Here is a 22,724-nt window from a genome sequence, read left to right on the forward strand (position 1 = left end):
TTGTTCATGTAAATGGGGAATCTTCTTCACAGACTAAAGTTAATTATGGAGTTCCACAAGGTTCTGTGCTAGGACCAATTTTATTCACTTTATACATGCTTCCCTTAGGCAGTATTATTAGACGGTATTGCTTAAATTTTCATTGTTACGCAGATGATACCCAGCTTTATCTATCCATGAAGCCAGAGGATACACACCAATTAGCTAAACTGCAGGATTGTCTTACAGACATAAAGACATGGATGACCTCTAATTTCCTGCTTTTAAACTCAGATAAAACTGAAGTTATTGTACTTGGCCCCACAAATCTTAGAAGCATGGTGTCTAACCAGATCGTTACTCTGGATGGCATTTCCCTGATCTCTAGTAATACTGTGAGAAATCTTGGAGTCATTTTTGATCAGGATATGTCATTCAAAGCGCATATCAAACAAATATGTAGGACTGCCTTTTTGCATTTACGCAATATCTCTAAAATCAGAAAGGTCTTGTCTCAGAGTGATGCTGAAAAACTAATTCATGCATTTATTTCCTCTAGGCTGGACTATTGTAATTCATTATTATCAGGTTGTCCTAAAAGTTCCCTAAAAAGCCTTCAGTTGGTTCAGAATGCTGCAGCTAGAGTATTGACGGGGACTAGCAGGAGAGAGCATATCTCACCCGTGTTGGCCTCTCTTCATTGGCTTCCTGTTAATTCTAGAATAGAATTTAAAATTCTTCTTCTTACTTATAAGGTTTTGAATAATCAGGTCCCATTTTATCTTAGGGACCTCGTAGTACCATATTACCCCATTAGAGCGCTTCGTTCTCAGACTGCGGGCTTACTTGTAGTTCCTAGGGTTTGTAAGAGTAGAATGGGAGGCAGAGCCTTCAGCTTTCAGGCTCCTCTCCTGTGGAACCAGCTCCCAATTCAGATCAGGGAGACAGATACCCTCTCTACTTTTAAGATTAGGCTTAAAACTTTCCTTTTCGCTAAGGCTTATAGTTAGGGCTGGATCGGGTGACCCTGGACCATCCCTTGGTTATGCTGCTTTAGACGTAGATTGTGGGGGGGTTCCCATGATGCACTGTTTTTCTCTTTTTGCTCCGTATGCATCACTCTGCATTTAATCATTAATGATCGATCTCTGCCCCCCTTCACGGCATGTCTTTTTCCTGGTTTTTTCCCTCAGCCCCAACCAGTCTCAGCAGAAGACTGCCCCTCCCTGAGCCTGGTTCTGCTGGAGGTTTCTTCCTGTTAAAAGGGAGTTTTTCCTTCCCACTGTTGCCAAGTGCTTGCTCATAGGGGGTCGTTTTGACCGTTGGGGTTTTTCATAATTATTGTATGGCCTTGCCTTACAATATGGAGCGCCTTGGGGCAACTGTTTGTTGTGATTTGGCGCTATATAAGAAAAAAGTTGATTGATTGATTGATACAGGTGCAGTTAATACAGGTAAAGACTGCAGAATAAGAGGGCTTCTTAAAGAAAAATTAACAGGTCTGTGTGAGCCAGAATTCTTGCTGGTTGGTAGGGGATCAAATACTTATTTGCAGCAGTAACATACAAATAAATTATTAAAAAAAAATCATACATTGTGATTTCTGGATTTTTTTTTTTTTTTTTTTTTTTTAGATTCTGTCTCACAGTTGAAGTGTACCTACGATAAGAATTACAGATCTCTCCATTCTTTGTAGGTGGGAAACCTTGCAAAATTGACAGTCGATCAAATACTTATTTGTGTCACTGTATGCTACCCTGTAACATGATAACTAAGCATGACACATAGTGCAAAGTATCCCTTTTTAAAACCCTATTAATTTAACCAATAATCTCTATCACTTTTTTTTCTAACCAAAATTAGAGTATCTTTAACCTTTGATCCCTGTACAAACTGAAATGGACCTTTCTCACAATTCTTCTTTTTACCCCATAACTCCATAACATTCAGTCACAGATAATCCAAGCTATACCTGTCTGGAGGTTTTGTGATCAGACAAATAATGTGGTATAGTTTTCAATATGATTGAAGTATCTTTTAATTTTGACCCCTGTGTAATTCTTCAATTGATCCCTACATGGTTGCTTATTGAAAATTCAACTGGCCAGCCAGGTTTTTGAGTATGAGTAATGTCTAAGGGGTATGTGTGCCAATATTTTGGTGCTTATTTCAAGAACTTAATAATTGTTTCAGTTATCTGCTCCACTATGTTTGGCACACAGAGAGTAGGCTGAGGGGACTGATCCACCTTCTGCACAGAGCCTGAGACCAGAATGGTACTGTTTGTGGACATCAGTAGAGCAGCTCATTGAAGTGTCTGTGATTTTTCAAAACAAATACGCACGCAGGACCCTCCCCAGAAATTTAGAACATAGTGGTGCTTCGTCCATTAATACTGACATTGATGGGCTGAATGCTGCAGTGCTCATGCAAAGAGTGTTTCAAATATTAAATCCATTCACACATGGCGTAAATATAAAGTCTTAATCTTATCTGTTTGTTTCAGTTGGATCTATCATCAGATCCTGATGAAAACATATCCACATAAAATGTCCTGATTTTGGAAAATGACATCTGAAAATATTTAGTTCCTTGTCATGGCTGGAAACGTAGCATTTTAAAGCAAGTCTCTTGGTAGTTTTCTGCTCCAGGTGCATTTCTCAGCCTGAGGATGCTGGTGTCGCAGTCTGATCGGTCCCCCCGGCTGGTCGATTGGGGGGAAGAGACCTATCAGAACGCAACCGGTGCCATAAAAGTTTAAGAAGTCTGCATGCAATGAAAATTAATCCCGTGATCTACCAAGACACAAAGGTAAAATAATGTTAAATTACTCTGTTTTGCCTCAGTGTGGAGCGGAGACACCACGCAACACCGTACGAGCGCTTGATGACGTGCTCGTCAATGTTTAAGTGTTCCATCTGCAAAACAAAAGGGTTCTGCCGGTGGTAGAAACGCAAACCAAGCCAGACTTAATACTTCTGACCCGCACCAAACTCTGCAGTACCGAGCCGAGCCACTCGGTGTAACCAGAACTGTCAGCATACTCAGCATAAATCACCAAGGTGTGACAGGGCCAGTACACGCATGAATGCATGCAAACATTCATGCAACTCACATTTACTCATTATGCTTTTTTAACGAATGAAACATTATGCAAATAGTGAGTACTGTCTGACGTTTCTGTCCACTGTTTCTGGATTGCCTGTTTTTATTAGTTACTGTCACTGCTGTATTTTTATGACTATCTTTGTGAAGAATTGAAATTCAAGGAAAAACAAAAGCAGCAACAGTCTTGTGGAATTAAAAAAATGGATGCATGCTTAATGGTATAATGGTATGGTGACTCATACAGAGCAATACAGCATCCAGACAGGGGAGGGGGAAACTTTAAAATACTGCATCAAACAAAATCCCAGTCACACATAAACTAACTATGGTGGAATTTGTCTTATTGTGTGTGTGTGTGTGTGTGTGTGTGTGTGTGTGTGTGTGTGTGTGTGTGTGTGTGTGTGTATAGCGGGCAGTAGTCCAAATGGATGAAGCCAGAGAGCAGCACATAACCAAGCTTCTTAACTCGGTCCAGAATGACCAGCCTGGACCAGCAAGAAACTCCAGGGAGGGTAGGGCCTCCACCTCTGACAAACGATTTCCAGCTGCCAGTCAAACTGACCACTGGTGAGAACAGTTTTTCCTTTTGCCATTTAGTACCTACTGAGAGTTCTCCTGCACAATTTAAGAAAGACTTTAGAGGTCAGAGCTCAGTGTCAGTGTTTTTATTCGTGACTCTCTAAATGTCTGTCTATAGTTACTTTGATGGAGATTTGCCTGATGAGGATAAACAGAAGATTGAAATCAAATCTGAGGAGGAGGAGGAAGAAGAAATTTATGAGGCACAGAAGAAAGCAACTCCCACATCACAACGGTAACTCAGTGACCGCCTCAGATATGCACTAAAACTGGTCCAGCTTCCTCCGAAAATGTGATCCCCATCTTTTGAAGGTGCTCCTTACCCATGATACAGTATTGTTTTGTGATCTGCTGTGTGTCTGCGCCAGTAGTGACTGGGCACAGTCATTGTGGTATCCACAACCCAGTGCAAAGTTCAGTTTTTACAGCTGAGGTCTATCCCTTGCATTGGAGTGTATAAAGTCTATCCAACAATGTCAGATTTACACAATTTTTATAGACTCACAGTCATCTCTCCAGGCATTTGATATGTTAAGTATTGCTAATAGAATGATTATCTGTATTTTACAAGAACAATTACAGTGATGGAACATGAGTGTGGAATTCTTTTTGGATCCCAGGTCATGTTTGCATCTCTCGTAACAAGCAGACATATGTTACTGTGAGGAGAGACTCATTGAAGACCTCATTGAATGTCAGGTCCCAGCCTCAGATAATGTCAAGTCCCAGGCTTTAATTGAATGGGAAAGTGTGTCCAGATGTTTGGTTGGTGTACTGTATTTTGTCATGGAAATGGCAAACTGACTGGAGGGCTGTTGTAGAAACAAATTGCTTGTAATTAACCCTCAATAGGAGGCGGTTGCATAGCTTTCAAACCAGACATGATGAAATCGTGTACACCAGGTGCAGTGCTGGTAATTCAATGCTCCCTTATGTTTGTGTTTTTTTTTTTGGTTTTTTTTATGCCTTCTCTGTAGAATTTTGATTAAACATATTTTACTTCCACTAAGAAACTGTTTTACTCTCCCCCTGCCCATGGCATAGTGTCTGTGTGTGTGTGTGATACATACATATATATATATATATATATATATATATATATATATATATATTAGGGATGTGAATAGTTCAACAACTCACGATTGAATTCGATTCTGATTCTTGGGGTGATGATTCGATTCAGAATCGATTTTCGATTCAAAGAGCTCTGAGAAATAGTTATATTCCTTAAAAATGTTTATGTTTAAGAAAATGCAGCTTTACAAGGTTAATCAAGCGATTCTAGACGTAAATTTACTTATCTGCTTTGCTCGTTCGGAGTTAGCTGGCAGTTTAGCGAAGCACTGGTCAGTAGTCGGCAGAGACCTCTGCTCCCCTCTTTTAGCTCCGGGTGATGATGTAGCATGTGGGCTTGCAGATTTGAAGTGTTTCCGAAGTACTTGACTTTCATTTTGCAGATTTTGCACACTGCATAAGTCATGTCAAGCTCCTTCTTACGCAGCAAATAATAAAATCCAAAATGTGCCCAAACATTTGCCTTCAGCTGGCTGAATTAGCTCTTCGTCCTCCATGCTAAGCTACAGCCACTGAACTCTGCAGCTCACGAGTGTTTGAAGCACACCGGACCACCCCCTCCCCCTCCCCTCACGGGGACGCTGTAGTACGGAAGCCGTTGCCTGACAAACAGTACATGCAGCGAGTAAGCAAGAAAATGTTTAAAAAAATGCTTTTTAAAAATCGATTCAGAATCGTAATAAATAAGAATCGCGATTCGGATGTGAATCGATTTTTTTCCGACACCCCTAATATATATATATATATATATATATATATATATATATATATATATATATATATATATATATTTTTTTTTTTTTTTTTTTTTAAGGTGCCACCACAAAGTGCTTTTTACTTTTTAATCACGTGGATCTGCACAATCTTATATAGTTGTTGTCTTAGCTATGTGATTGATTGATGTATTTGATTATTTATTTTCATCACTTCTTTGGTGTGTTGATTTGGCAATAAAGCGCAACTTATGGTTATTAATGCTACTACTACTACTACTACTACTACTAGTACTACTTTGATCCAATATTTCCATAATATACTGACCTTACCTCTTTTTGTTCTTTTAGTTACTTCTCTCAGGTGGTTGCTAAAGATGAACCTCCAGACAGCTGGGATGAGGAAGGACAGCAAGAGGAAGAAAAGGAGAAACTATACAGAAAAGACAAGGATCTGGAGTATTTATTTCAGGAGGCCACAAGAGACCGTGCTCTGGATGAGTACTTGAAAAGAGACCTGTTGAGCAAAAAATCAGATCCAAAGTACCAGGACATGCTGGTGAGAACATTCTAGCAGACCTCATGAAGTGGTTCCTTTGTGCCTTTTTTTTTTTTTTTTTTTTGCTCACAGGAAGCCATTTCTCGGATTATATTAATAATTTTTTACAGACTGCACACTCATATCAAAATGACAATTTATATTGATCATAACTGATATTTACCTATAATAAGTACTAAAGCAGTGTTTCAGCTTTTTCAGCACTGATGAAAATAATAAATGTTTAAGTATCTGCAAATATTGATCTGCTTTTGTGCTAAGAATTGGGATCATTGTTCTTTGCATACAAAGCTGTAAATTTAAACATAAATGATGAAAAGCTCCTTGCTGAAATGCAAGCCTGAACATTGTAAGCATCTTTTTGCAAGTATATTGGCTGTATTTTAACTCAGAGAAAATATGTAATGTGAGTAAGCACTAGCATTAACTTATAATAATTTGCAAAATAAATTTTGTAGTCGTACTGATGCCAACACATGAATTATGCTACTCTAAAATTAAGATAATAGTGTGGTGTGCGTAATTGTATTGTTGCAATTGTACAAAATGGGTTACAAATGAAAAGGGCATCCGAGGGCTGGTGTATGCCCTGCACACTGAGATATGATGTCATATTATGAATTATGAATACTTCATAAGTCAGCAAAGGCATTTATTTTTATTTTTTGTTTTTACAATATATAATTTAATATTATGACGTACTTGTCACTTCATCATGTTGACCCTCATAGCAGTAGATCACAAATATTTTCCTCAATATGCGGTTTTGATCAAATCTCTAGTAACACTGGTAGTGGAGCTCTTATGGTGAGCGTTTTTTATTCATTTTTTTATTTTTTTTTACGTTTTTTTTTTACCTTGACATTTGACCAATTTGTTGTAGAATGGTTATTAAATGAGAAGTGGTACTCAGCAATTGTAAGTGTATACAGTTTTTCATGTCTATGATACAACATTTTACAAGGGATGAAAAAAAATCACTTGCACACAACTGGTAGGTGTAGTGTAGTTATTGTAAATTCTTTAATTATTTTTTTTTTTAATTTCATGGTGCTCTAAGCGCCGCTGTGAAGGTTAGAGAAGTGTCCTTGTTACCACAAGATTGTAAATGGAGCCCCCCGATCACATGGCTTAATGTAGGTGGTGAAGGTAAAGATTTGCACTTGCTTCAGTTTAAGTACCACCATTAAAATGCCTTTGAGAAATGTCCTTAATCCATAAATTTGCTCCTGGTTTGCAGCTGAGCACCTTGTATCATATCTCCTGATATTTCTGTTTAAACAGGTGAATGGGAGGCATCACGGGAAAGCATTTTGTTGAATATGCTCTCAGGAAATACAGTCCCTTTATGTTATGCATAAATCTTACATTTTGCACACAGCAAATTAAAGAGTACAACAAATATGTTTTAGTAGCTTGTGAGTAGGAAGTTATTTTTTGGACATTTCCTAGCAACTACGTATGCAGGTTTTTTTTTTTTTTGGGTCTTGGGTCTAGAAACTTCATTGTAAGTCAGAAATACAGAACATTAAACCTTTGCTTTTAATATCTGAGTATAAATGTTTTTTGTTTTTTTTTTCCCAGACATTCAGGGAAAAATTACCTTCCTTCAACAAGAGGGAGGTAAGTTCTTCACATGTAAATGCGTTTCTTGTTTTCATTGGTTTCTGTGTTTTTATATTTTCAAGATTTTTTCCTTCCGTTGTAGAATTTTTTTTTTCCATGTTTTTCCTACTATTTGTTAGCATGATTACTTATGATTTAAAGTGTCCTTAAAACAAATTTGCAGTTTTCTTTGTTATAACAGTATGAACACATCACATTTTTGTGAGCATTGTGCTCAAGATCCCTTTGCTATTTTCTGTAACACGACACAAGAAAAAGCAACGACAACTGAACATCTCTGTCCAGATCCAAACCCACCACATTACTGCCAACTGCACACATATGCAGTTTAATTTTTGTTAATCTGCTCCTCTTCCTTATCTCTTAATCCTTCAGATGCCTCTCATCTGGTTCTTTCTTTCCTTCTTCAGGAGCTGTTAGAGCTGATCTTCTGTAACCGGGTTCTGGTGGTCAGTGGAGAGACTGGATGTGGAAAGACTACGCAGGTCCCCCAGTTCATCCTGGATGACTACATCAACCGAGGGATGGGCTCCATGTGCCGGGTGGTCTGCACACAACCCCGTCGTATCAGTGCCATCTCTGTAAGTACTTTGCTGATTTTGTGTGTGTGTGTTAATGAGTGTACTTGCACGAGGCCCAGTTTACCTTGAGCCATCCCCAAGCACAACCTTTGCCAGTCCCCTGCTGGCTTTTACACATACTGCACTCCGCATTTGGGGCCAAGCATTCTTACATCAGTACAATGTGACTTTTGTTTTGAGAAAGAATAAAGAAATATATCACTGACAGACTAGTGGGTTTACCCCTATTCTGTTGAGATTAGTGTTATGTAAGGTAGTGAAGTAATGTTATATTTGTTATGACCAGATAACACTGTATAGGAAATCTTGATATATAAATGTGTGCGGCTTCTCAGTAAACTCAATAAACAGGCCAGATGCACAGCTGTAACTCCTCAAAGAAAGAAATGAAAAGAGAGGGGCATATATATATATATATATATATATATATATATATATATACTTAACAAAAATATAAACGCAACACTTTTGGTTTTGCTCCCATTTTGTATGAGATGAACTCAAAGATCTAAAACGTTTTCCACATACACAATATCACCATTTCCCTCAAATATTGTTCACAAACCAGTCTAAATCTGTGATAGTGAGCACTTCTCCTTTGCTGAGATAATCCATCCCACCTCACAGGTGTGCCATATCAAGATGCTGATTAGACACCATGATTAGTGCACAGGTGTGCCTTAGACTGCCCACAATAAAAGGCCACTCTGAAAGGTGCAGTTTTATCACACAGCACAATGCCACAGATGTCGCAAGATTTGAGGGAGCGTGCAATTGGCATGCTGACAGCAGGAATGTCAACCAGAGCTGTTGCTCGTGTATTGAATGTTCATTTCTCTACCATAAGCCGTCTCCAAAGGCGTTTCAGAGACCTCCACATCCAGCATGTTCACCTCCAAGATCGTCTGAGACCAGCCACTCGGACAGCTGCTGAAACAATCGGTTTGCATAACCAAAGAATTTCTGCACAAACTGTCAGAAACCGTCTCAGGGAAGCTCATCTGCATGCTCGCCGTCCTCATCGGGGTCTCGACCTGACTCCAGTTCGTCGTCGTAACCGACTTGACTGGGCAAATGCTCACATTCACTGCCGTTTGGCACGTTGGAGAGGTGTTCTCTTCATGGATGAATCCCGGTTCACACTGTTCAGGGCAGATGGCAGACAGCGTGTGTGGCGTCGTGTGGGTGAGCGGTTTTCTGATGTCAATGTTTTGGATCAAGTGGCCCATGGTGGCGGTGGGGTTATGGTATGGGCAGGTGTCTGTTATGGACGAAGAACACAGGTGCATTTTATTGATGGCATTTTGAATGCACAGAGATACCGTGACGAGATCCTGATGCCCATTGTTGTGCCAATCCAAGAACATCACCTCATGTTGCAGCAGGATAATGCATGGCCCCATGTTGCAAGGATCTGTACACAATTCTTGGAAGCTGAAAATGTCCCAGTTCTTGCATGGCCAGCATACTCACCGGACATGTCACCCATTGAGCATGTTTGGGATGCTCTGGACCGGCGTATACGACAGCGTGTACCAGTTCCTGCCAATATCCAGCAACTTCGCACAGCCATTGAAGAGGAGTGGACCGACATTCCACAGGCCACAGTTGACAACCTGATCAACTCTATGCGAAGGAGATGTGTTGCACTGCATGAGGCAAATGGTGGTCACACCAGATACTGACTGGTATCCCCCCCAATAAAACAAAACTGCACCTTTCAGAGTGGCCTTTTATTGTGGGAAGTCTAAGGCACACCTGTGCACTAATCATGGTGTCTAATCAGCATCTTGATATGGCACACCTGTGAGGTGGGATGGATTATCTCAGCAAAGGAGAAGCGCTCACTATCACAGATTTAGACTGGTTTGTGAACAGTATTTGAGGGAAATGGTGATATTGTATATGTGGAAAAAGTTTTAGATCTTTGAGTTCATCTCATACAAAATGGGAGCAAAACCAAAAGTGTTGCGTTTATATTTTTGTTGAGTGTGTATATAATCTTTATAGTAACTTATTATTGCACACTTTAACTGTCGATTACATTTTTTGGGGGGTGGGGCTTGTATGTGCTTTTCAGAGGTACGCAGCGGCAAATGTTTCTTGTCCAAAGCAGGTGGTCTAAACACTTCCCATACAGACGTGCACCTTCCCACTGGTTTTGGATTTAATTTTTTATGTGCATATTTGTCGCAATAGTGTTTTCACTGACGTCTGAATTTTTGGTGCGCCACCCGTTTTGGCCATGTCGGCGGCATTGGTGAGTAAATAGTAGATAGAGAAAGCATGCATTTTACTCTCTGATGGTGAAGATTTGTGAAAACATTGCAAAACTTTGTGAGACAGCCGTGAGATATAGAGATGAACTCAGCAGTGAAGCAGGATTGCGCTGTGAGATGAAGATGAAGTTAATTGGTGGTGCAGATCATGTGTGATCCTGTCATCTGCCTGGTCGGTGAGTGAGGGTTCCCTGCCTGGTGTTATGTACATGGACAGTGAATTATTTAATATTTTCACCTGGACCTCTCAGAGGATTTGGAAAAAAACTACAAAAGCTTAGATGCCTATAACCAGTTTGTTTGTAGCTGAGTCAGAGAAAAAGTGAACACGGACCATGGAGAACAAATGGTAAAGTAATGTTTCAGCACATCCGCAGCACAGAGATTATTTTTGTTGTTGTCCCTCGTTAAGGTTTCCTGCTGCTCTGCCACACATGCAGGTAAGATGCATGTTAAATACCTCTCAAACTAAAGTTAACTTGCTTTAATATCTGTCACTGTTAAATCTCAAATGTGCGAGTTTGTGCTTTTACCACGATAAGCCTATGTTCGGTATAATGATCATAAATTAACAGTGTGGAGCGCCAACAGGTTAAAATTAGTTTAAAAATGTTAGATTCATGATATTTGTCAACCAAATTTTAATGTTCAGTGGATAAATCTAAAAATAACATGGTCTTGGGTCAATAAGATAATAATTTGAGAGGTCATATTGTAGAAAATCACCTTTCACAATTTCACAGTTTTTCCGCAAACTTCGCCCTGATTCCTGATCACTTTCAGCAATCTATAGTAATGTAGATTGGATTGCTGTCTGACCGATTGTGGCAGCCAATAATTCACCATGACAGCATTTGAATGCTAAAAGTACATGCAGGTATAAATGGAACTAGCGTGTTACCCGTGGGGATCCATGGGCTCTAGTTTGGGTAGTGTTTATAAAATAGGTACATGACATTTTTCAAGGGTGGTAATAAATACGGCGGAGTTTCTATAATGAATTGGAATGACATGAGTCCAGAATGTTTTTATAACAGTTTTTAGAGGAAGAACTCAACCCTTTTATGTCCTATTAATTACGTAATTTTTACGATTAATTTACTGTCTTAATGTATTTATAAATTAAGTTCTTATCATATACATGCTGTTGTTATTATCAGTGTTATTTTATTCTTTTTATTACTTCTGTTTTGTCATTTGATTTTTAAATGGACCACAATGGATATAAGTGTTTTCACATTCTTGTCATGTATTTTTAATGCATTTACATTTATATTATGTACTCGCATTGAACTTACTGAATAAAATCATATACGCATTTATGCATACACATACACAGACGCCACTTCACTTTTAACAGATAGATGACTTACCGCCCCCTGCTGGAATGGCGTGTGAGTCCAGAATGTAATTATCAACGTCCATTGTTTAGTATTGTTAGCTAATATGCCTAGTCTCTCCAAAAATATTAGTCCTATCAATGTTCCGTTTTGGCGGCGTTCATCCTTCATCCAGAATACACAAGCATACCAAACGGCAAATATCAGCTGTCCCCATTTTGTCCGTATATATATACACTCACGCATACATTAGGCCATGGGGCATGCATTGAAAAAATGCTGAGAAAATGAGTTTTATTTGGCACATCTGGCAACTATATAATGGTGTTTGTTTTTTTTTTTTTAAGTATTTCAGGGGTGCTCTTTTCAAAAATACATTGTTCCACATCGTAAACCTGCACATTAACCCTCTGTGTCGGCTGCTGAAAACCTCTATTTTCAACTATTTTGTTTTGCTGTTGGCAGAATGTGACAGTTTTTATACAGTTTGTGTGCACAATTTTCTCACAGAAGTCAATGACAGTGATCACATTTCATTTTTTCCTTATTTAGCTCATTGTCCATTAACCCATTCCTCGCTGAACCCAGAAAAGTTGGTTCAGCCTGGAAAAACATAAGTTTACTTGGTTAATGGCTAAACTATGCAACTACCATGCAAGCTGCAAGACATGTTAGACACTTTCCATCAAAGATCCAGACACTTGACATGCCTGGCTGAGGCTGTTGTCTGCAGTTGGCTCTGTGTGTTTAAGTACAGCCTTGTCCATCTTCACTGGTGCACCACCATAAGCTGCAATAGCCGGGGGGGGGGGAATGAATTGAGGCTGTATGTTAAGGTCTCCTTGAGCTCGAGCTTCTTCACTTATCTGATCAACAGAATACAGACTAACAGATCTGAGCTGGCTGTCAGAGAAAGAACTTGGCCTTTTTCTTTTGATGGACCTTTCCTGGTTAAATTGGTGATTGACTGCAGTTTGAGCTGCTTGATTGGAGAAAAAAGTCTTTTTCTTCCTCCTTTCCAGACAGCCTTGTTTCATTGAAGTCTGTGTAAGACAACTGTTCTGTGCACCAAGTAAGTCCTTTTCAATGTCAGCATCTGCAGTAACCCCACTCAAGAGGTTCAACAAGCCGACAATTTCCCCAGTGAAATGATTCACCACGGACTAAATGGTGGACATCAAATTGTCATTGGCCTGTTCATTGCTGACTATCTGAGTTTTGTCTAGGTCTTTTGGTGTGCAAGTTTGCATTCCTTTTCCAGCCATTTCCTCACATCTTTTGCTTATTTCTTCGAGAGCAAGCTGTGACCTGATCCACCGGTGGATGGCACCCCTCTTTGACAATATATCGACCTGACTCCCCCTTGTCTTCGAGTCTCTGTTAAGGTTTTGCTCAATTGTCTGTTTGCAAGCTATTTCAGAAAATCCATGTGATGTCTGTCTCTGAACTGCAAATTCTCCAGCTTGAAGATGTCCATGGACCTGTAGATGGGTTGGGGCGATCATTTCGAATCAGTAGGCTGGGCAGTACCTGGCATAGTTGGTCCCATCATAGGCAAAGAACCATTGCCAATCCAACCATGAAGGCAGAAGTTCAAGGAGGTTGCCATCTTGGATTTCAGTCCAGTGAGAGGTGAGAAAATAGTGCCACCTAGTGGCAGAAATTGGAATGGTAAAATGGACTACATTTATATAGCACTTTTCCGTCTGCATCAGACGCTCAAAGCGCTTTACAATTATGCCTCACATTCACACAAACACACTTCCACACTGATGTTAGGGTGCTGCTATGCAAGGTGCTCACTACACACTGGGAGCAACTTGGGGATTAAGGACCTTGCCCAAGGGGCTTTAGTGATTTTCCAGTCAGGCTGGGGTTTGAACTGAGGATCCTCTGGTCTCAAGCCCAACGCTTAACCACTAGACCATCACCTCCCCAAATGGCAAATGTCAGCTATCATATTATGACGTCATAATGTTATGTCATATTATGCATAAAAAACATGATAATTACACTCAAATTTTTAATTAACGTGCAAGTTCTTTTTGTGGAACATTGACTTTTTATAATATTTAGACCATTCCCTGCCACATATGTTGAAATTAGGTAGTTGCATGATGTGTCAAATAAAATTGCAAAATAATCAGGCATGCTCCATGGCCTACATGTACACAGACGCCACTTCACTTTTTACCCATGGACAAAATATGGCCATCAGGTATTGCGAAGGCCTTCCTTCCATCCATCTGTCTGTCTGCTCAGCACAAGTTCAGTCCCATTACTGCCAGGGTCTTCAAATTCACAGGGAACAATCTTGGAACACCTTGGACAAGTTCAAAGATGGTTACCTTGACCTATTTTAAGAGGTCAAAAGGTCACATTCTATTTCCTATTTTTATGCTCATATGGCTGAGGGTATTTTAGCATTGCATTACATTAATGTATTGTGTCGAACTGCGCGGAAGAACGAAAACCGAGCCAGATCTTTTTGTCTTTTCTGCATTCTGCCCCAAGCAGGTGCTTTTATTTTTGAGCACTCTCAGACAGTGATGGAAGACATCAAACGCACTACACTTAGCTACCACTCATGGTAACGGCAACATGACTCGTAACTAAACTGACTAAACCAATTGAACTACAAAAACACAATAAATCAGTAACACTAGCAGCACTGTTAAACTAACATGAACCACAATAACATTTAAAACTCCAAAACCCAGAACGCCCATGGTGCATTGGAGCACCAGCTAATTTCTCTGAAAATATTAGTCCTATCAAATTAGTTTTTGTTACGTTCATCCTTGATACAAAATACATAAGCGTACAAAATGGCAAATGTCATCTCTTCGCAATTTCTCTGGGATCTAAGCCATACACACGCACATATGCATGCTTACATGCACACAGAAGCCATTTGGCTATTATAATATAGATGGATAGCGGCATACTGCCGAGATGGCCACTTCTAGGTTCATGACATCACGTCAAAGCATTCTATATGTATTTTGCATGACAAAGCAGGTATTTAAGGGCGCACCATGTGTTTTACAAATGTGTCTTCACTAAGGGTGTCGCATTGCATGTTTTTGTACTGGACCACATTTTCAGGGATTAAACTTCTCCTTCGCTGTGATGGTTTCTGTCAGTTGGACTGCTAAAAGGCAGCGTTCGTGCTGACTCAAAATCAAGAGTGGATGCAAGATATAAAATTTGCCACATTCAAAATGGTAAAATATAACGCAATGCTAAAATACCCTTGGCCGTATAAGCTTAAAAATAGGAAATAGAATGTGACCTTTTGACCTCTTAAAATAGGTCAAGGTTAGCCATCTTTGAACTTGTCCCAAGAATGTACCCTGTGAATTTGAAGACCCTGGCAGTAATAGGACTGGACTTATGCTGAGCACAGACGGACAGACCAATGCAAAGGCTTCGCAATACCCGATGGTATCGACCCCCATTCGTGTTAGATTACTGTCTCCGTAAATAAACGATAGAAGTTGACATATTATCTGAATTAGTGGCACAACTTTTCAAAGATTAGATGACCCCTGAATCATGACACTGCAAGTCTGTATAGAGTGAGGTTTTATGAGGTGCTGTTATTTGTGCAAAAGTCAAACAAATTTCAATTTGACAAAATATTGAAGGCAGTCTGGCTTGACACCTCACTTGAGATAAAAACAAACAAAAACATTTAAAGCACTGCACAGTAATGTCATCCAGCGCAAATGACGAGGGACGTACATAATCCAATTCATAAATGTTGCATGATAAAGGGAAGTTGGCATTTGCACTTTGTGTCACAGTGCTGAAGTGCCTGACAGCGGTTCTCTGTTGCTCACAGATTAAAGTTACATTTTGAAAACGGGAGCAAATGCTATGTCCATCCAATATTAATGTTTTTAACTTTTTCAAACATTGTTTAGGACCTATGCATAAGATCAAGTGGCATGAAATGTCACATCCAGTGACAAATATTTTGGACATGAGGACAGAAATTGTTTAAATAGAAATGGTGAGTGAGTTTTATTTTGCATTTATTTTCATTGGTAAACCCATTTCTAGCACCAAACCAGTTTCTCCACATCAGCAAAGATGAATTTTCAAACACTCCGCTCATACCGAATCGTGACGTCTAAACTGAGGTGTGAGCCGAACCGCGACTTCTGTGTTTAGTGACACCCCTAGTCTTTGCGCATCTCCATGCTTGAGATGGTCAGAAAACTCCTTTCCCACAGACACTTGTGTTCATATGATTCATGTAACCTGAAGCAATTTCTCTGGTCATTTTACAGAACGTATGCTGGCATGAATGCACAGTCTATATGAGTATGAGGAGCTCATACTAATTTTGTGTTCATTTTGGTCCTATAAAAGTCCTTTTCCCATATACAGTAGTGTTCAGAATCATAGTAGTGCTATGTGACTAAAAAGATTAATCCAGGTTTTGAGTATATTTCTTATTGTTACATCGGAAACAAGGTACCAGTAGATTCAGTAGATTCTCACAAATCCAACAAGACCAAGCATTCATGATATGCACACTCTTAAAGCTATGAAATTGGGCTATTAGTAAAAAAAAAAAGAGTAAAAAAGGGGGTGTTCGCAATAATAGTAGCATCTGCTGTTGACGCTACAAACTCAAAACTATTATGTTCAAACTGCTTTTTTAGCAATCTTGTGAATCACTAAACTAGTATTTAGTTGTATAACCACAGTTTTTCATGATTTCTTCACATCTGCGAGGCATTAATTTTGTTGGTTTGGAACCAAGATTTTTCTTTCTTACTAGTGTGCTTGGGGTCATTGTCTTGTTGAAACACCCATTTCAGGGGCATGTCCTCTTCAGCATAAGGCAACATGACCTCTTCAAGTATTTTTGACATATCCAAACTGATCCATGATACCTGGTATGCGATATATAGGCCCAACACCATAGTAGGAGAAACATGCCCATATCATGATGCTTGCACCACCATGCTTCACTGTCTTCACTGTGAACTGTGGCTTGAATTCAGAGTTTGGGGGTCGTCTCACAAACTATCTGTAGCCCTTGGACCCAAAAAGAACAATTTTACTCTCATCAGTCCACAAAATATTCCTCCATTTCTCTTTAGGCCAGTTGCTGTGTTCTTTGGCAGATTGTAACCTCTTCTGCACGTCTTTTATTTAACAGAGGGACTTTGCGGGGGATTCTTGCAAATAAATTAGCTTCACACAGGTGTCTTCTAACTGTCTTTGATCATCCTGGAGCTGATCAATGTGTGAGCCTTTGCCATTCCGGTTATTGTTCTATCCATTTTGATGGTTGTTTTCCGTTTTCTTCCACGTGTCTGTTTTTTTTTTTCCCATTTTAAAGCATTGGAGATCATTGTAGATGAACAGCCTATAATTTTTTGCACCTGCATATAAGTTTCCCCCTCTCCATTCAACTTTTTAATCAAACTACTCTGTTTTTCTGAACAATGTCTTGAACGTCCCATTTTCCTCAGGCTTTCAAAGAGAAAAGCATGTTCAACAGGTGCTGGCTTCATCCTTACATAGGGGACACCCGATTCACACCTGTTTATTCCACAGAATTGACGAACTCACTGACTGAATGCCACACTACTATTATTGTGAACACCCCCTTTTCTACTTTTTTTTTTTTTACTAATAGCCCAATTTCATAGCCTTAAGAGTGTGCATATCATGAATGCTTGGTCTTGTTGGATTTGTGAGAATCTACTGAATCTACTGGTACCTTGTTTCCCATGTAAAAATAAGACATATACTCAAAACCTGGATTAATCTTTTTAGTCACATAGCACTACTATTATTCTGAACACTACTGTATAAAATGCGTTTCTTGTCAGCTGATGTCTGCCGAGTCTATCAAAACGGTTTGTGCATGCTCGAAACTTCCAGTGGACTTCGGATAGAGAGCTTGCTCACTGGCAGTACATTTTAATGCTTTGTCCTCGACTTATTTACTTTTACAATACTCAGCAGTTATGTCCTGCAGTTGTCCGATCCTTCAGTCAGAGCTTCTGATTGGCCCAACCTTCGGCATGGGCTGTGAATTCAGTATGAGCGGAGAGAGGACAGTTCCCAATGCAGCAACATGTTGAGCGGCTGTTCCATATCAAACTACTGAAGAAAAAGACAGCTCTTTGTGTTTTTTTTTTTTTGTTTTTTTTTAATCTGGTCATCAGTGCACCCAACAGATTCTCTTGGCAAGGAGGCACCACAGAGTTGTTTCATGTCCTCACTGTGAGGACAGCGCACAAACGGTGAGAAAATATAACCTTATGCTTTCAGAGCACAGCAAACCCCGCTCAAATCCAGCTTCCCCCAGCGCATATAATTGTCTTGAAACCCGGAAAGTTCTTCTGCTAAATGCAGAATGGAAATGTGACATCATCTGTCCATCAGACCACCAGATTGCATGATTTTGCCAGTTGGCAAAATATTTAAATACATCGCTAGTCCTTTTGCTTTATCTGTCATGGAGAGAAACAGTCTTAAGGATTTCTGGTAATAACTACTTCACCCTACCTCCCCATATAAAACCTATCCTGTCCAAGTAAATTATCCAAAAGGATTGATCAATCACTTCTACTGCAGGCATGGCAAGATGTTTATTATGGGGGTAGCAGATGAGGATATATTTTACAACTTTTCTGGCTGACCAAGATTTGGTTTGAATGGATTGAAGACTCTATTGTCCAACTAGTAAAAATGATACTAGTAGTAATTGTTAAATTGAACAGTTGTGTCAATGACATAATGTCTGTGCTCCTGCATTGTTTGTGATCACACTGCGCACAGCTGTTCCATGACCCAGACCACCTCTGCAGGCCAGACAGGCTTCAGTGGGGCAGCCCCTTCCACGACTCTGAGGACTCACATTAGTGAAACAAACTGGGCTTTGGTGTTTTAATGTGCTTAGGCACGGCCCAGAGAGCCTCGCAAATCTGTCAAACGTGTTGTGGTTGTGTGGACATATACTGTTTTGTTTCCTGTATAGGTCAACTTAATATCAGTTTTCTCCCGTTTTGTATTCTTTTATGCCCATTAATGCATGTCATATGTGTTATCCATCAGGTAGCAGAGCGTGTCGCAGCAGAGAGGGCAGAAAGTGTTGGGAATGGAAATTCTTGTGGCTACCAGATCCGCCTGCAGTGGTAAATGAATCTGTCACTACACCTGTTTTTGTGGACCTGCATTTTAAATGGTAACCAAATGATATTTTAATGAAGTAAGATATACATATTTGTATGCCTGGGCAGTCCTCATGAAGGGAAAAGTAGTCAATGAGACATTGTCTGCATTTTGTATAGCTCATTTACAGTAGGACAGTTGTTACATATAATATACAATATAAGAATAATTGTACGACAATTAGGCACATTTGCCTCAGTAGCAAAGCTTGCAGCCTTGAGTGTAATTACATTTTTCTGGATTTTTTTGAAAATAACTGAGTTGGGGTCATTAATGCTGAGTCTCATGCTTAATGCTGTTGTCCCCTTCCAGCCATTCCAATACTAGAGCTCTGTTTGCTTTCATATTATTATTATTATTATTATTATTATTGATTTTATATGAGGATTTTCGTAAAAAGAAGACATGAAAGTTCAGCTACAATTTGCCAGAAGGTGTATCTAAGATGCAAGCCTATATTTGATGTTTTGGTGAAAGAATTAAGTACTTTTATTTTTTTATGGACTTTTATTGCCTTATTTTTATAGACTTAAAGAAAAAAGACAGTGCTCTGTCTGTCTCTCCTTCTCAAGTTTCAATTTCAGTGTAGCTTTATTGATATGGGAAACATATGTTTACATTATCAAAGCAAGTGTTAAGAGTAAAAATTTATTCCTCTGTCTTTCTCTCGCTCGCTCTATCTCTCCCTCTCTCTCATTCGCTCTATCTCTTTCTCTCTCTTGTTCACGCTCTCTCTCACTGTTTTTCCTGCAGAGCCAACTTGTAACTTTTTGGAAACACAAAGGCTTTCAGCTGTTAAATACACCATAAATTTCTAAATGTATCACCAGAGACACTCATGCACAAACTCTGGATTAATATGGAAGGATATTTTTCCATTTCAGTGGACAGAATCTCTCTGTCCTCCTCAGCTGTGCTCTGAGCTGGCTTTTCATAGCGTTTCACAGCTTCGGGACACTGAAGCGGCTAACGTTTCAGCACACATTTTCAGATACAATTCAGTTAGTTTTTCAGAAAGTCCATGCTTGACGAACAGACAATTTGATCCCGAGAGCCGGGCGGAAATTTGCCGCTACCTGTGGCTTAGAACACTGTAGAAGAGAGCTCTCTCAAACAGCTCAGCTTAAGAAACGTCCCTCCTCCCCTCCTCACGCTCAGCAGCACACAAAGCAGAGAGTATGCAGCAGCAGTTAAAATGTTTCACAGTGGCTCCTCTCCAGTATCGGAAAACGTCACAGGTTATATTGGTATTTTCCGATACTTGAATTACATCGGTATCGGAAGCCAATCCCGATACTGGATTGGATCGGTCTCATCCTTAGCTTGCATACAGTTGCGTTGTGATGCATATGGAGTACGCTGGAAAATTGCGCAGATTTGGCATAGTACCTGTGTCGACTGTTGTGTGATCCCGCACGATTGCGTTCACTGTGTGCTTACTGCCATGTATGTAGCAGTCGCTGCTATTTTTTTTTGCTTTTCACAGTCCACTCCTGCATAATTTTTTTTTTTTTGGGGGGGGGGGTATTGTGGAAATGCACTCTGTTCTCAAAACGGTACAAGAAAAGCAAATGGCACTCACGTTTCCAGACATGCAGACACTACTGCCTCGTCACGGCTGCATAGTTGCGCGCGCACGCACACACACACACACACACACACAGAGAGAGAGAGAGAGATACTGCCTGGACACGCAGATGGATTTAATACTTTGGAAAAAGTCAGAATACATTATTTCCAGGAGTTAATGGACTTTATTAATGTACCACAGTCGTGAGAGAATTTAAGAGGTTGAAAGTGCCTGGAGCGGCCGCTGGCAATTACTTACGCGTTCCGTGCATGAGGAGTGGACGATGGACATGTCCTTTCGCTGGCCATCCATCTGTGAGGTGTTAATCTGGACGTGGACATGTCCTCTCGCTGGTGATCGGTCAATGAGCAGAACTAGCTGCAATCTTAAGAGAACTGGGAAGTGAAAGAAAGCTGTGTGCTGCAGCGGCGATGGATCGCTGTGAGAAGTGGACAGTGGGTGTGGGCATGTCCTCTTGCTTTTGATCTGTCCATGAGGAGTAAAAGTAAACATGTCCTCTGAACGGGGAAGCTTGGCCCACCTCTTCTTCTTCTGTGGTTTTGAAGCTTCATTGTCAGTAAAGTCCAGCGGGATGAATAAAATCTATCAATCCAGGTATGTTCTGATAAAAAACCTAAAAGGATTTTTCGCCATGGGGTAGGGTTGTGTAGAATTGCGGAGACATGGCGTACAGTAGCGCAGTGTTGTGTAGATTTACATACAGTAGCAGAGTGTTATGTAGACTTGCTTAAAAACTGTGTACTTTCTGTGTCCTGTGCTTTACGCCGAAAAAAATTAAACGTTTAATTTTTGCGTCTGCCTTCCATAGCCCTCAGCATACTACTGCATAGGAGAGCAAAAGCTCTGTGAAGAGCTGCTTAAACATGGTGCAAAGTTTTATACTCTTTTTTTTTTTTTTTTTTTTTTTTTTTTTTTTTTTGTAATGGCCCTTTGTCAGTTTTCCTCATCCATTGCTGCATTCACTTCTTTATCGACAAGCCATTGCCTGTCCTTAACCTAGACCCTGTTGTATTGAGACGATGGAAAGCTGTCCAAGCCTGATCTTCCTGTTGCCACTACCTCCAACACACCCTTGTGCCTCAGACTTGCTTGTGCCACCTCCAGCTCCCTAGTGACACCAGTACCAGTGAAACATCCGACCAGTACAGATGTAAATGCCTGTTTCTGAGATTCTGGGGTCCTTAGAGTGTCTGTACTGTAGTTGGTCTCTAGTTCAGAAGTCCTTGAACATTTCCGTAAAACTGTTAAAAGGAAGTTGCAAAATGCTATTTTTCCCGATACAGAGCTGCATTGCTCAGGGGGCATAGTAAGCCAAGCCACCTGCACAGGCAGGTATCCATTTATTCTCCTCTCCATTGTGTCCACTGATGGAATGGGCACATCAGAAAGCAGCAATGGCCAGTTGGTCCAAGGGAAGATGTTGTGTTGGTATACCCAGCAGATAAATTTTTCAGAGAATCCAGATTGATTCACTCTACTGAACCAGATCTCCAACTGCTTGATGGATGTCTGAATGGTTATGGTCAAAAGGTTTCCCTTAACGTTTGACTGGCTTCTCACTGGTAGATGGAATCTTGGTGCGATTCAATGAAAAGTGGAGCTTGTCTAAGATTCTCTCTCTTCAAAACACGTGACCTGGACTCTGCAAACTGAAAGCTCATCCTTTTCCACTTGATCAGACTGTCTAGTTATTGGAATCTCCACCTATTTCCTAGTACAGTGGATGTGGGAACTATGAGGTCATCCATCTATTCTCTGATGGATGACCTAACAGTCTCTACACCAAACTGCTACAGAATCTGGACAAAAGTACTACCTGGCCTCAGGACCTATGTAGGAGTGCTTCTGATTTCCAGTTTCTGGACTGAGCCCCTTTCACACTGGGCCAACTTACAGTACCGCAATGCCGCGTACAGACTATGCGGAGCTTATGCAGCCCTACACTGAGTTATGTAGCCCTACGTGGCAATATGCTGAGGGGAGCCAAGGGTGTGGCGAAATAGATGCAAAAAATTTAACATGTTTAATTTTTTTGTGGACTGTCATCGTAGAGCACAGATGCAGTGTTCCATGCAAGTCTACACAGTAT

The 22,724-nt window shown here is 40.2% G+C and overlaps 1 protein-coding gene across 1 annotated transcript in view; it reads left to right on the plus strand.

Moving 5' to 3' along the window:
- Positions 1 to 22,724, plus strand: part of dhx36 (DEAH (Asp-Glu-Ala-His) box polypeptide 36) — a 133,130-nt gene that overhangs the window by 22,321 nt on the left and 88,085 nt on the right. Inside the window, exons 2-7 of the mRNA XM_034168262.1 lie at positions 3,497 to 3,654; positions 3,785 to 3,901; positions 5,805 to 6,012; positions 7,597 to 7,635; positions 8,049 to 8,219; positions 18,928 to 19,007. Of these exons, the coding sequence (XP_034024153.1) occupies positions 3,497 to 3,654; positions 3,785 to 3,901; positions 5,805 to 6,012; positions 7,597 to 7,635; positions 8,049 to 8,219; positions 18,928 to 19,007 (773 nt within the window). The remainder of the gene's footprint in view (positions 1 to 3,496; positions 3,655 to 3,784; positions 3,902 to 5,804; positions 6,013 to 7,596; positions 7,636 to 8,048; positions 8,220 to 18,927; positions 19,008 to 22,724) is intronic.

This window comes from Thalassophryne amazonica, chromosome 4, assembly GCF_902500255.1.
Source record: "Thalassophryne amazonica chromosome 4, fThaAma1.1, whole genome shotgun sequence".
NCBI classification, from domain to species: domain Eukaryota; kingdom Metazoa; phylum Chordata; class Actinopteri; order Batrachoidiformes; family Batrachoididae; genus Thalassophryne; species Thalassophryne amazonica.